The sequence below is a fragment of the Rhincodon typus genome, chromosome 6 (assembly GCF_021869965.1).
Source record: "Rhincodon typus isolate 14 chromosome 6, sRhiTyp1.1, whole genome shotgun sequence".
Taxonomy (NCBI): Eukaryota; Metazoa; Chordata; class Chondrichthyes; order Orectolobiformes; family Rhincodontidae; genus Rhincodon; species Rhincodon typus.
The window spans coordinates 67,087,128-67,103,037 of record NC_063337.1 but is presented as its reverse complement, the minus strand read 5'-3'; the positions used below and the strand labels follow the sequence as shown (position 1 = coordinate 67,103,037).

The following is a 15,910-nucleotide window of genomic DNA, read 5'->3' as shown; positions in this document are numbered from 1 at the left end:
GTGAAGAAAAAATCAGAGTTAACTTTTTGGGTCCGGTGACCCTTCCTCAGAACAGACCCGAAACGTTAACTCTGATTTTTTTCTTCACCGATGCTGCCAGACCTGCTGAGCTTTTCCAGCAACTTCTGTTTTAGATCCTGACTCTGTGTATTTGTTGCAGCCTGAGCTCTGGATTTTGAAATCTCCAGAAACCTAACACTCTAGACCACTCTAACTTTTACACCTCAGGCTTCCCAGCACAGACAGTATGGGCCATACACAAACACCAGACATTCAACTTCAATCAAAATACATTCACACATACTCTTAACTATCAGCAAATCAATTGATTTCAGAAGGAAACAAATACGATGGACAACACAGATTTTAGGGGAGATAATAGGGCATGCAGTCTGTATAACTGCCAGCCCCGATCTCATCTGAGGAAGAGCCTTTTTCAACAATAAGCTTCTGCAGAAACAGCTTCCCCCAGACTTCCAGCCCCAACAAGTAGCTTCGGTACCAAGACCTACAGAGGCTGAACAGAGAAGTTGAATCAGGAAGCCAAACCAAAAGCATCATCAGAGCAAAGGTCATTCAAGAGGGGGGAAGCCAATCAAGCGCTATCCGAACAAGAGCTTCCAGACACAGGCCTGTTCTGAGCCAAGACAACTGACAGCAAGAACCTCAGCAACCAGATGCACTTTAAAATTGTTTTTTCCTCAGTGGTGAGCTGAAATTCTCGAGACCCCAAATTTCCAAGCTAGCTAGCAGGGAGGGGAAAGTGGGTGGTGATGGTGCATTGGACCCCAAGGTTAGGAAGCCTGATTGGTTTCTGTGATTCAAACTGTTGCTTTTGGTTTTAATAGTGTTTAATTTAATAGTGTATTTAATTACTGTCCTCAATAGCATATTTCTGTCCTTTGTATAATTAATAGTGTTAATTTCACAGTTTATTGCATTTACCTTTATTTCTTGTATTATACTTACCTTTTGTCTTATAAATAAAGACTGAGATTCTTTTGCCCTGAAACCCTTGACTGCTGTCTTCTTCATTTCACATTTCCTAAATAAGTCCAGTGCCTTAGAACCAGGGATCTGGGGGTGATTCAAACTACCTAAAATCAACAAATTACTGAGTGCAGAACCCTACAGGTGGTATGCACCCACCCCCCCCCCAATCCCAATTGGGTTCTGAGAGGGCACGTTATTGGCCACTTAAGGGCCATTTTGCACCCAGTTTCCATCTTGAGGTTAGCAAAAAAGGTTCAGGGCATGGGGATGTGTCCGAATGGTCATCCTGTATGGGCCTCAGATGGGAAAATAGTTTGGGGGAATGGGATGTTCCCTCCGGCCCATCATAACACTTGGGTTCCTCACCGTGGTTTGTATTCTGTGGGTTCTCCCTTCCCCTTGGCTTTTCAATTAAGAGAGTGACCCTTTGCTGTATCTCCAGGTCTCACCTTCCCTCCTCTCCATTACCCAAACAAGGCCCCAACCCCAACTGTGAACCCCTGCACTTACCTGCTCCTGAGATCTGAACTTCAATTCTGGGGATTCCTTGTAGTCACAGCCTCGGACACTGCTGAAGCTGCAACTGCAGGAGCTATTAATCTGCTGGACAATCAGATTTAACTAACTATCTCTGTGGGAGAACTTACGCAAAATGAGGAGGAGAAAATGTCCAGTTTCCAGCTAATTAACCCTTCTCGGTGCTTTACAATGGCTATGTGATTAATAAGGAAATATTTCCCACTGACTCTTCAGATGATGAGGTGGGAAACCTCGCCATGGGAAAAAGCCTGCCTCATTAATTTATAAGCTATTTGAACTGGACATTCAAATCAAAGGTTGTTAGTAATCCTCAAATGAAATGGAGTGTAGAAAGCACATCCATTTATTTTGGATTCAAATCTACCTCCCCATCTTCTTTTATTCCATGATTTTAAAACGCATTTGTAAATTAAAATGATTCATCATATTCATTAAACCAAAGTATAGCACTGCCCAACCTGTAAATCTTTCTCCAGCAACATTAAATGGTATCGATGCCAGGTAAGAAAAGCTGGACCTTGGTGAGAAAAATCTATAGCTTTAAATGTCTGACTAGGTCCTGCAATAACGAGGAAAAAAAAGACAAAAAAATTTAATAAAATTATCAAATGAAAGTACATATTGGCAAATTGCTATCATGTATGGTTCAGTCAATCCGAGATTTGTCATTTGCACACAAAATTGTCCTTAAACTCAGAAAAATACTCACCAAACGGTCTTCCAGATATATAACAGTATGCTAATTTTGATTTATCTATAGAAAATTTTGGAAGGCCAGTGAATGGAATTAGTGTTTGAACTGAAACTTCAAATATCCTACTTTAAGATAAATGTTCTTATGGTTTGTGAGAGCAAACAATGGGACTACATGCATTCTTTTCAGTCAAATGTCAAAACTAGCCTTTGCAAAGGGCAAGTCCCCTTTAAAAATGGATATAATAACATTTTCAATGTCATCCAAATCTTTTAGAGTTGAAATTGGATGTTCAAACCTGTATATTAGCAGCATACCATACACTAGTGAAACAACATTGAACAAACCAATCGTCCAGTTTATTAGGTCATAGAAGAATAACATAGAATCCCTAAAGTACAAAAAGAGGCTATTTGGCCCATCAAATTTTCACTGACCCTATCTCCAGGATCCTGCACTTAGCATAGGTAACCCACCCATCACTGGACACTACAGAACAATTTAGCATGGCCAATCCTGCACACCTTTGGACTGTGGGAGGAAATCAAAGCACCCAGAAGACACCCACACAAACATGGGGAGAAAGTGCAAATTCTGCCCAAGACTGGACTCAAACCTGAATCCCTGGCACAGTGAAGCAGCAGTGCTAACCACTGTGCCACCCTTTTCAACTTTAAACTGCTAACCGCATGAAAAGTGAAGGATTAAGGTGATCTGTACATAAAACTGATTTATATTATTAATATTGGAGCTTGCAATTAGCTTTGGATGGAAACACAGGCTGAGATTTTCCCATTTTCTATTTAAATGTAGGGGTGAGTATGCTAAGTAGTAACCAACAAGTCTATTACACACCTATCAATTCATTAATAGCAGCAAGGCAACACATAGGTGAGTATCTCATCCTATCAAATGCTTTGGCACTGGCAAGCTGGGTTGTAAAAGTCACCTTTTGAGGCCTATTCCAGAGGGGATCCAGAAGTGAGAGGGCAAGTCATTCTTATCATGTTGTTGTGGTGTGGGGGCCCACAGGGAAAGAGAGCTTGATGGTAAGTTACAGAGAAGGGCAGCTTGTGGCTTTCAGAGACCAACCCTCCACTTGCCATTCATGCATATGACTGCCCCTAGTTTGGGGAATGGAGATCGGGGCAGACAGGAGCAAGGCAGGCCTGGCAGTATCTGTACAGAGAGGGGGAAATTTGACTTATTTTCAGCTGTATGTGAGAATTGTAGGTACATGTGGTCTCTAAGAAAGTATAGATTCCATATACAAACTATATTCTTGTTGAAAATACAATACCATTCTAATTGGTTTTGACAATAGAAAAAAAAATGCGTTGACCAATTTCAGTTAATTGGGTTTTAACATCTCTGTTTAATAATTGCTGGTAAAACAAAAGTGCTTTGGGACCTTGAAACCTTAGATAAAATGCACAAAGATTACAAAAAGCACAAAAATGTCCTTCAATTTAATCATTTCATTTACGTAAAATGTCAAGATTTCCAATATGTCAAATCGAAGCAGCTTAAGAAGCTACTAAACTATTGAGATTGATTTGACTGACAGAGGTGCTCCTCTGATGCTGCTTGGCCTGCTGTGTTCATCCAGCTCTACACCCTGTTATCTCAGATTCTCCAGCATCTGCAGTTCCTACTATCTCTGAAATAAGTTTAATTCTGCTTGGTTTGAAATCTGTTGAGGATAGCAAACCAAAGATAACATAATTGAAGCATTTGACCTGACAAATAATTCAGTTGAGTAGACACAGAGAAGCTACTTTCTCTTGCTCTGGAAATCCAGAATAGGAACACAGTCATAAAATGAGGTCTAGACAACTTGGGAGTAAAATCAGGACGTACAAAGCCTCTATGAAAACTTGTCCCCCAAAACACTAGGGATCCCAAATTAACTTAAACACTTAAAGCTAGGAATGATGATTTTTTTTTTGTGAAATGGTGTAAAGACAAGTGGACAGATTATGGTCTCAGGGGCTGAAAGGCCAATTCATGTTTTAATTATTGGAAGAGCAGTAATTAACACCAAAAACATGACAGGCTGGAACGAGACATGTTTTAACTGTTACTCATCAAGCAACATTAATGCCTGTTCATTCCCATAATACAATAAATAAACAACATATTACTAGAAGATACACAATAATTACTCATTTCACACTGCAGCTACCTTGTTATCAAGTAAACATCAATATAAAATTGATCATGTAAAATAGGAGCACTAGAAACTTGCCTACTCTTGATAACTAAAATAAAGAGTACAACTAACCCAGCAGTGTGTCTCTTGTGGAGTAGTAATGAAGCCACACAAAATAATTGTATATTGTGACATTTGCTACTTGTGGTTGGGTCCCATTAGGTCCTAGCAAACTCAGCCAATGTTGAGTAGCAATTACATAATCTGGGTGCATTGTAGTTTTGGCTAGATCCAGTGCATCCAGGAACTGCTGTTGCTCTGATGGGGTCAGAGAATGGATATTTTTTCTGATCACTGGTGCTCTTCTCAGGTCACAGTTTTGGCCGGTCCATCCAAATTTGCAATCAGCACAGTTATACCCAGCAAAATTTCCTATTACAGTGAACAGAAAAGTTTCACAAGTTACAGAGAATATTTCACTATTAACCATACAGCAATCTTTTTCAGTTTAAACTATCATTATAGCTCTCTTACGGCTGGTTAGACACACACTCATAAATTACTCACATTTTCAAACCTGCTCAGTGTTATCCCACCGTTTAACAGATGGCACTAAATTCGATTGTTGTCTCTTCTGGCTCTGACACCTTGATAACATAGTTGTCCTTACCCATCAGAATCAACTTTCATGCTGTTGAAAATAGCATTTTTTAATTCACTTTGAGTTGATTTTTCTTCTTTCAAACTGCCTGGAACTAATATCAGCTCTTCTCTGTTCTAGATTTCCAAAATAAAAGCTACACCATTTCCTAAACGGTGAGCTATGAAGTACACAGCGGGAGATTACTAATTGGGAGACCTGATCAGAAGAATACTGTAGAGCATGTGCCAACCGATTTAAGCAGACAAATGTTCCTTTCATGACCTACGGTAGCACTAGTCTGTTGGCTGTATGGTTTTGATACACTGATTATCTGCTTCTGCCCAGCATAGTCAGAATGGAGCCATTCAAACACGTGAACATATGCATTAGCAGCAGACGATTCGGACCCTCATGCCTACTTTGCCATCAATAGAATCATCGATGATCCCATTCCTGCTGAGAATTTTCTTGAGTTCCTCCCTCCCTTCCATTTACTAATTTACAGTGACTTTTGGAATGTTTTTGTATCCCCTATCGTGAAAACTGATATAAAATACCCATTCAATTCATCTGCCATCTTCTTCTTTTCCATTAGCAATTCCGCAAACTCACTTTCTCCAGGATTAATACTTTAACTCTTTTTATAAACAAAATCTATGGGAAATTTTATGATCTGTTTTATATTTCTTTTCCCTCTTCACTTACACTTTAGTATTTTTTGTATAATCTGTCCAATCTTCAGATCTGCCACCTAGCTTTGCATTATTATGTTTTTTCTTTAAGTTTAATAACATATTTAACTTTTGTAGCTATCCATCGTCCTTCCCTCAGAATTTTTCTCTTCTTGTGTCCTAATTCACACCGAGTCATGTTCACTCATCATCCCTACACTCATTTACCTGCTCCATTAACATTAACGATTTAAAACTCTCATCCTCATCTATGACTGTGTTCATTGGTTTGTTGCTCACTATCTTTGTAACCTTCTCCAATCTGGGAGAGCATCAAGAACCACACATTCCCTTAATTCTGTTCCCTTTTGCCTCCCTCATTTTTGTCAACACTATGTTCTGGATTTCCCTCCATTAATTCTCACTGCCATTCTACTTCGATCATCCTTTAAACTTTTCCTAAAAGATTATCTCTTGACCTGTCATGATGTTTTCCCTCCTTGCTGAGTATTAATGTTTGCTGAATCAAGGATGCATGAATTGCCTTTGCACATTTCACTATGTGAAAGACACTATATAAGTGCTGTTGGTAAGATCTGTTAAGCTGTAACAGTCTGGAATTACGTTGAACTCTCCTCTCCAAACTGGGTTGCTTTACCCACACTATCTCAAAAAAAGTTTTTGAGATGTCATCATTCCATCTCCTTGCAGATGTCATCCCAATGTCCTTGCATCAGAATTTGCTGAAATTGAGGAAGCTATAAACTGCTCGCCGGTCCGGCAAACATAACTGAAGGTCACGGAACCATAAGAACAAGGAATCATATAACAGACCACAGTGGAAGGTCATCAAAGCTCCTCTTAGGCTCTCTATTCTGTGGAGGGAAACCACAGACCTTCCATCTACCACATAAGGGTAGTCACTCTTTACTGCAGGAGACTGTCCAGGCTCGGTCATTAAGCATATTCGAGGCTGAGATTGACAGATTTTTAATCAGTAAGGTAATCAAGGGTTATGAGGAAAAGGCAAGAAAGTAGAGGATTATTGTATCAATCATGATCTTATTTAAGGATGGAGCAGACTCAAGGGACTGAATAGTTGACTTCTGCTCCTACATTTTATGCTTTTCTGGTCTAATCCCTCATTCCAGGGATCATTCTAGTAAATCTCTTCTTACGCCCCCTTTTAAACGTTCACACATTTCCAGGGTCGGACAAAGGTGGAACCAAGTTTGTGAGCTATCTTGGTTCACATAATCTGTGCCTCCATTTACAAAGTGCAGGATCTCAAGTGATTTGCTCACTGATCTTGCCACCTTCAAAAATGTGTGCTCAAACACAGCCAGGCCTCTCTCTCTTGTGCCCCTTTCCAAAGAAGTATCATTTCGCTTACATTGTTTTACCTCATACTCCCTACCAAAGCATATCACTTTACCTATCAACACTGAACTTTATCTGCCTTGCATCCAACCATTCCACCCAAATGTTTACACCCTCTTGAAGCAAATGACTATCAGACTCTTGTTCCCACATATTGTGTCATTGCAGATTTTGAAGTTGTGCCCTATGCTAGGTCACTAATGTATAACAAAAACAAGAATTTTAGAACTGATCTTAGAAACTGCACTTCCTCCAAGTCAGAAAAGCAAATATTCATTATAACTCTCCAAAATGTGTCCACCTTAAATATTCTTGCATTATTAAGAGGATATAGTGGCATTGGAGAAACTTCAGAAAGAATCCACAAGCATGACAATATTCATTGGAGTTTATATTTGTCCAGAAGGGCAGCATGTGCTGGGGCTCTTTTCTCTGTAAGGTAGATGTCTTTAACATAACAAAACAAGTTTGATCGGAAAAATGTAGGAAAGTGCTGGCCAAACCAATGGTCCATAAAAGTCACTCACAACTCTGATGTGGCATTCTGGAGAAATCACCAAATCACATAAGTTTATGATGCATAAAGTAGCCGTTCAGCCCATTGTGTCTGCTCCTGCTATCCACCATGACTCACCATTCTCCAACCTCATCTCCATAAACCCTCCACATTGTTTGCCTTTAAATAATTTTCTAACACACTCTAAAATGCCTCAACCTGCCTCCACAAAACATCCAGACTGCACACTTCAGATCCTAACTACTTGCTGGGAAAATGTTTTTTTTTTCTCCCTCACACCAGTCTTGCAAATAATATGAAATCTGTGCCCTCGAATTCTCAGTTTTTCTATCAGTTTCTCCCAACTGACCCTATCGAATGTAAAGAGCCAGAGAGTGCTAAGAACCTAAAGTCTGCTAGAGAGAGAGCAAAGGATTAGCTACACCTAAGAGGAAACGCGGAAAACACGTGGGTGAAAGGAGAGGAAGGCTTTTTCTGAGGAGGTAAAGTAGGGAAGAGACTTTTGGAGAGGCTAAATACTGGCATTGAATTAATGGGCTGAGTGGCCTATTTCTGAGCTTTTCTCTTGATATAGTTACATACGTCTGTCAATCCAATCAATTGCCCCAGTGCGACTTCAACAAGGTCTGGAAATAAAGTATACAGATCAGTTGCTTTCAAGCCCCAAATACATAAACACCAATGATAATGTTACATTGAAAGATTGATACGCTAATCAAAGGTTTAAACCAATACAAAAACAAAGTTGCTGGAAAAACTCAGCAGGTCTAGCAGCATCCGTGAAGGAAAATAACAGTTAACGTTTCGGGTCCGGTGACCCTTCCGCAGAACCGGACCCGAAACGTTAACTTTTTTTCTTCACAGATGCTGCCAGACCCGCTGAGCTTTTACAGCAACTTTCTTTTTGATCCTGATTTACAGCATCCGCAGTTCTTTCAGTTTAAACTAATACTTCGTACAGAAGCAGAAAGGAGAAAATTCCATTACCCGTACATCTGCAGGTCCGATTAAAGAATTTGAGCGGCCACCTCTCCCGGTCATCCACGTTTCGCAGATTGTAGGGTCCACTCCAGGGTTTCTCACTTACTTGCACATCAGTACACTCCCCTCGATTGAGTTCAGCCCCGCAAAGTACTGCTGCATCCGAGCCCTGCGATGGGCAACATTGTTTGGAGAGCAGGGCAGAGACTGTGGTACATGGGCGGGGAAACTGAGCAGAAGCTGTTTCAAACAGCGCGATCGCCGTCCACAGCCAGAGAGATCTCCACATCTCGCCGAAACACGAGCAATCCACCTTAAAAACTTTGAAGGATTCACTCGTCGCTGCCAGGTCCTTTGTCGAAGCAGCTCATGCATCTAAACCAACGTGATGCTTCAATTCAACTAACATCTGATAGTCAGCAAGGATTCTTTGCAAAAGCCTCACTGAAGGGATAATTTCATGGAAAGCCTCTTGTGACATGCACATGCTTTGTGACCCTTTAACCTGCAGCAGTTCTTTCGCCAAGCAGACATCTTATGACACACTTGATAATCCATTGAAATTCCTCTGTTTCATTTTAGATTGAAAACATTCTATTTGTTCAGCGCCTGTGATATGTCTGGTGAAGCCCTATACATTACTTGTCTTAGCTGGCTTAGGTGCATTGGAAGTGTGAACGGCCTTGTGGCGGTGTTCCCGCATTGATACCTATGTAAAGGATCAATTTAATGAAGAAATTGACATGTTAAATTAATAAAAAGAAACTGTACTTAAAAATTGACTAAGTACCAAGAAACTTGTGAAAATTTGTTGAAGAAAATGTAGGACTTTGAGAGGACTTGGAGGCATGATTGTCTGAAAATAGTCAAACACCTAGAAGATAATAAATAAGGCTAACAAACAGCCAAAGCCAGAGTTTAAGTCTAATAGAAAGAACAGGCAGGGCCGAGTTAATTAACATGGCAGTACAGGCAGTCTGAATTGTATTTATTTCAATGGGCCTGAAGAGGGAGTAAGATTCTGAAAGCTTGTGTTTTCAAATAAACCTGTTGGACTATAACCTGGCGTGGTGTGATTTCTGGCTGTGTCCACCCCAGTCCAATATGGGCACCTCCACATTATAACAGCCAAGGCAAATGAGCTTAGAGGCTGGATTAGCACATGAAACTACAAAGTTGTAGCCATTAAGGAAACATGGTTGAGAGAAAGGAAGGGCTTTCAGCTCACCTACTTTTCTAATCAACTTGTTCAGAGATGGTATTACACACCTCTGGCGCAGGTGGGACTTGAACCCGACCATCCTGGTTCAAGGGTAGGGAGATTACTATTAAAGCACAAGAGTGCCCCAGGACTTCCAGCTCAGTGTTCCATGTCTAGTTGTTTTAGGTGTGATAGTGAGGGATGTAAAAGGGATAGCGGAGTTGCATTACGGATTAAGGAGAATTTCACTGCTCTACTAGGAACGGACATTTTAGAGGACTCATCCAGCAAAGCCATAGGAATAGAACTTCAAAATAAGAAAGATGCAATCACTACTATAGGCTCCCAATAGCCAGTGGGAGATGGAAGAACAGATATGTCAGCAGATCATGGAAAGATGTAAAAACAATAGCGTGTGGGTGTCTTTAAATTTCCCCAAGGCGAAATTGGTTGAGAGAGATTCACCTGGATTGGCTCAACGTTTTTCAATTAGAAAATGGAAGCATGAGTGAAGCCCTAAATGACTACCCAGAAGTTTTTCAGGAAGGTCTAGGGACTATCAAAGGATCCAAGGCCATCTTGCATGTTGACCAGGAAGCAATTCCACATGTCTGCAAGGCTCAGCCAGCGCCATTTTTGTTACATGCAAAAGCAGAGGCAGAAATCAGGAGGCTGGAAAGTGAAGGAATCTTCAAACCAGTACAGCTTGCAGAATTTGCAGCACCAAATGTGAACATCAATTGTGAAGCCCGAAGAGTCCGTTCGCCTTTGTGGGGATTTTAAACAGATGGTAAACAACTTCTCACAGCTGGATAAATCCCCAATCCCAATTTATATGCAAAGCTGGCCAGGGTGGGTGGGGCTGTCCTTCACAAAGCTGGGCATGAGCCATGCAATTATAGTTAGATGAGGATTCCCAGAAGTATGCTACAATTAATACCCATTAGGGTTTGTACCAATATGCCATTTCTTCAGCGGACTATGGAGAACATTTTACAAGATGTACTCCAGGACACCATTTATCTGGATGACATGCTAATAACAGGGAAGACAAATAAAGAACACTTAGAGAACTTGGACATAGTCCTTAGATATTTCTCCAAGATTGGCATGTGCCTTAGATGGGACAAATATGTGTTCTAGGCACCCCATGTAACCTACCTGGGCTTCAGAGTCAACAAGATGTGGTTACAGCCATTGGAAGATAAAGTGAGGGTGATGAAAGGTGCCCTGGCTCTCATGTCTAGACCATAGCTTAAGTCTTTCCTTGGATTGGTGAATTATTACAAAAGGTTCATAAGTAACCTGGCCTCCATCCTGGCACTCTTACATCTGCTATTGAAAAAGAGTCAGCCTTGGAAATTGTCTCATAGCCAAGATGTAGCCTTTAGGGAAATGAAGCAGCTATCATCATCTAACGTGTTGACACACTATAATCCCAAGCAAGATCTGGTGCTGACAAGCGATGCCTCCCCATACGGTATTGGGATGGTGTTGGCTCACAGATGGCCAAATGGAGAAGAATGCCCAATAACATATGCTTCCCAAACTTTGGATGATGCTGCCTTCAGGGATGTGAAACCAGAATATATGAAGGGGAAGTCTAAAAAGAGGGCAATGGGTTAGGGAAGAAGTTAAGCAGTTCCTAGTCAGACTATCCATGGCTGATCATCATGTCAGTCAGCATGATGAGGACCATCTGGAAATTGAGAAAGGACATAAAGCAGGAATAAACTGTCATCCTGAATGTTCTCGACCTCTTCATGACCTCTGTTGCAGCCAGACCCCATGATATAGTAAATGAAATGTAACTGAATTTGTTACACTTCTCAGGTTTTGCTCTGGCCCTTTCTGTTGACGGCCAGCTTGCCTTGAGAGGAAGAGGCTAGATGTGAGATTTTGCTGCACTCTTTGATTGATGAATCTGCCATAGTTGAATAACTCATTGTATGTAGAACCAGCAAGAGCTGGATGCAATGCTAGCATCACTTGAATATATTTCATGGTGATTTGGATGTTAGCCATAAATCTTGAGTGCCACAGAATGGTGCTGGGTCACTACTTGGTGTATGATGCATTAAACAGTGGGAGCTGTTGGTGGAGCAGCAGGTAACTTATCTTATTTCCAGAACATTTTTTGTGGGAGTTTACTGTATGCAATTTGATTGCCTGTGTTAAACAATGCCAATTTTAACCTCAAATGTACTTCATTGGCCGAAACACTCCTTGGAATGTCCAATGGATATGAAAGGTATTTTATAAATCCAACTTTTTCTTTGTGCAAAGATGCAGTGGATGGCATTGACCTACTCACAAGGTCATTTGATGTCTTATAATTCTGCAGCAAAACTCGTAGGATCTGATGGCAAAAATTGACCTCCTTGGTAAGTGCTTCCAATTCTTAATGAGGTTTTCAGGCTTTCCAGGTTCATTGCACAATCATAGCAACTCTGCTCCTGCTCACCACCCCACCAAGGCCTCAAGAAAACTACTATTTGTCTCCTTGAAGCCCTCTCTCTATCAGTATTCCATACTCCCTGCATAAAATTGTAGAAATACTATTCAGCAGCAATTTCCAGTAATGCAGTTCACCATTCCTTTAAGAAGGTCATACTGCCTTTAAGAACAGAAAACTAGTTGTGACACATGCACATATCACAGAGACATTCTGCATGTCGTCACCACTCAACGCAACACCACAAAAGGTGCCTATTTTGATGACAGTGGTCTTATTGTCAGCTTTTACATTGTGGTTAGTGTTTTAGTGCGTAGTTATTATGTGGTTAGTCTGCTGGGTAAGTCATTCACTGTGCTGAAAATAACCTGCAGTGGGTGTGATTTTCTGCTTATAATATGAAGTGTCAAGAAGCATTAAGACACCAGGCCTGCCTCCAAGAGCAATCACATCATCCTGCATCAATCAGATCATTGAAAACTCATAAGCAAGCTTGGATAAATTTGTCAGCTTATCACAGGCCTCGACACTGGTGTCCTGATTTGCTAAAGCCAGAGCTTCTGGGTCATACCGTCCACTCGTGAGGCCTATTCCTTGGAGGAATCCAGCCATGAAAAGACACATTTATTTTTCTTGTCATGGGGACACGAGGGGTCAAGGGGATTAGAGACAAAGTTGGGGGGGGCGCGGTTTCAGAGATTAGTCTCTTACTCCCACCATATCAATTCATCTAATTGCCCCCAGATTAAGGCAAATGGGGGCTTATCTACTAAAGCAACAAGTGAGTCACCATAGGTTCTCGATCAGGAAAACTTCCTCACTGACCAGGGAGGCAAGTGATCAGGAAGATGGTGAGTTGAGGTTCTTAAGTGATTATTAATTGCCCACGTAAAGGCCTTAATTGGTGGAAAATCAAGAAGGTTAACCATTGAACTTCTAGCCCAGAACTTAATCAGTGAGGTAGTGAGTAGAAGGAACTTGCCTAATTATTTCCCATTCTCACTACTTCCAGGGAAGGGAGAATTCAAATGCACACACACCAATCTACCTAATGCACCCAAAGAATGCCCACCATCTATAAAGACAAGTCAGGAGTGTGGTGGAATACTCCCCTTTTGCCTGGCAGAGTACAATTCCAACAACACTCAAGAAACTCAATGCCATTCAGGACGAAGCAATCCACTTGCTTAGCACCCCATCCACCATCTTTAACATTCATACCCTCATCATAGAAATATAGTAGTAACAGTATGCACTGTCTATAAGATGCACTGCAGAAACTCACCAGGACTCCTATCTTGAGTATCTCTGACTTATATATTTTGGCCATGATCTCAGCACTAAATCTATGTGAAGAAAATTTCGCTAGTCATTCTATGAATTTTTCCTGCTCATTTTCGCAGACGTTTGCTAAAAATTAATATTTGGCATTGACTAAGAGAAAATTCTGGCTTCAGGTAGCTTCCAGTTTTACTTTCTATTTCTTGTTGGTGCTTTGAGTAGAGACCTGTTGATCCAATGGGACCATGGTGCCCTGTGTAAGAGATCTCAAGATTTTCAAATAAGAGTGTACAAAACAATTATTGTGAGCCCTCGTGATTTCTTACATTCACAATTAAAATAAACGTTGTACTTCTGCAGGCCAGCAGCCTCACAAAATCACACAGCACAGAAACAGGCCTTTTATCCCATAATGTCCACACTAACCAACAAACACCAAATTTATGCTAATCCCATTTATGTGCACTCAGTTCATAGTCTACTACTCTCTGATATTTTAAGTGGTCATCCAGATGCTCCTTGAATTTTGCAAGAGTATCTGCCTTCATCACCCTCTCAGGCAACACGTTCATATTTCTGCCACCTTTCAGGTGAAAAATCTTTTCCTCAGATCATTTAAACCACTTACTCCTCATAAATGTATACCATCTAGTGTTAGATATGTGTGCCCTCAGAAAAAGATTCTCACACCCTACCCTATCATCTCGCAATTTTGTGTACCTCAATCAGACACCCCTCAGCCTCCTCTGCTCCAACAAAAACAAATCCACGGTATCCAGTTTCTCCTCATGACTGAGAATTTCCCATCCGAGGCTACATTCTAGTGAATCTCTTCTGTACCCTCTACAATGCAATCATGTACTTCTGAAAGAGGGTGATCAGAACTTCACACAATATTCCTTCTGTGATCTAACCAATGTTTTATAAAGGTTTCTGAAGAAGGGTCCTGACCCCAAATGTCAACTTCCCTGCTCCTCTGATGCTACCTGGCCTGCTGTGCTCCTCCAGCTCCACACTGTGTTATCAATGTTTTATAAAGGTGTAACAAGACTTCCTTGCTCCTATATTCTAATGAAGGCAAGCATATGCCTTCTTCACCACCCTATCTACCTGTGTTGACACTTTCAAGGATCTATGGACTTGTGCACCAAAATCCCTTTGTTTCTCAGTAATCCCTAGGGACCTACCATTCATTATGTCGATCCTTCCGTTTTTAGACCTCTCAAAATGCATTGCCTGGTATTTATCAGGAATAAATTATATCTGCCATTGTTCTGTCTAGTTTATCAGCTTATTAAAATCAGACTGTAGCTCAGACCATCCTCCTTAACAACACCACCAGTTTTCATGTCATCTGCAAACGTACACATTATACTTTCAACATTCACATTCAACTCATCAACGTACATAACAAATTGCAAGGGTCCCAGCATGATCCCTGTGTTACACCATCAGCCGCATGTTTACAATTACAAAACAACACTCCATTATCACTCTTTGCATTGAATTTGCAAGCCAATTTTGGATCTAGTTTGCCAACTTGCCTTAGATTCCATGGACTCTTACCTTTTAGACGAGCCTTCTGTGCGGGACCTTGTCAAAGGCCTTACTGAAGCCCATGTAAATCACATCAACTGCACTACCCTCATCAATATATTGAGTCACCTTTACAAAAAGCTCAATTAAAACAGTCAGACAGATCTCTCTCCAACAAATCCATGCTGACTATCCCTAATTAATCCCTGCCTTTCTAAGTGTTGATTAATCTTGTCCCTCAGAATTTTTCTAATAATTTTCCTATCACAAATATTAGATTAACTGTTCTGTAATTACCTGGCCTATTCCTGCTGTTCTTCTTGAAGAAAGGAACCACATTAGCTATCCTCCAGTCACCAGTGGCCAGCAAAGTACTAAATATCTCCAACAGCTACCAATCTCCCTCCTTGCCTTCCATACTAGTCTGGGATACATCTCATTGGGCCCTGAGGATTTATGCATCTTTACACCCACTAAAACATCTAATAGCTTCTCCTTATTCATCTTAACATGCTTTAGAACCTCACTATCCCAAATGAAATCTCCTTCTACAATGTCTGTGTTTTGTGAATAAAGATGAGAAGTATTCATTGAAGACCTCATCCAAATCCTCTGGCTCCCTGCACAACTTGCCTGTTTGGTCGCTAAGAGGCCCCACTCTTTCAGTGATAGTCCATTTGCTCTTAATGTACTGAGAAAATGCCTTTGAGTTTTCCTTAATTCTATCTGATAAAGACATTTCATAGAGATAGTAGGAACTGCTGATGCTGGTGTAGAGCTGGATGAACACAGCAGGCCAAGCAGCATCAGAGGAGCAGGAAAGCTGACGTTTCGGGTCTAGACCCTTCTTCTGAAGAAGGGTCTAG

The 15,910-nt window shown here is 40.9% G+C and overlaps 1 protein-coding gene across 1 annotated transcript in view; it reads right to left on the bottom strand.

The window, feature by feature from the left end:
• Positions 1 to 8,860, bottom strand: part of dct (dopachrome tautomerase) — a 30,881-nt gene extending 22,021 nt beyond the window's left edge. The window contains exons 1-3 of the mRNA XM_020515276.2: positions 8,578 to 8,860; positions 4,512 to 4,811; positions 1,992 to 2,092 (exon numbers count right to left, since the gene is read on the bottom strand). Of these exons, the coding sequence (XP_020370865.2) occupies positions 1,992 to 2,092; positions 4,512 to 4,811; positions 8,578 to 8,860 (684 nt within the window). The remainder of the gene's footprint in view (positions 1 to 1,991; positions 2,093 to 4,511; positions 4,812 to 8,577) is intronic.
• Positions 8,861 to 15,910: the final 7,050 nt, after the last annotated feature.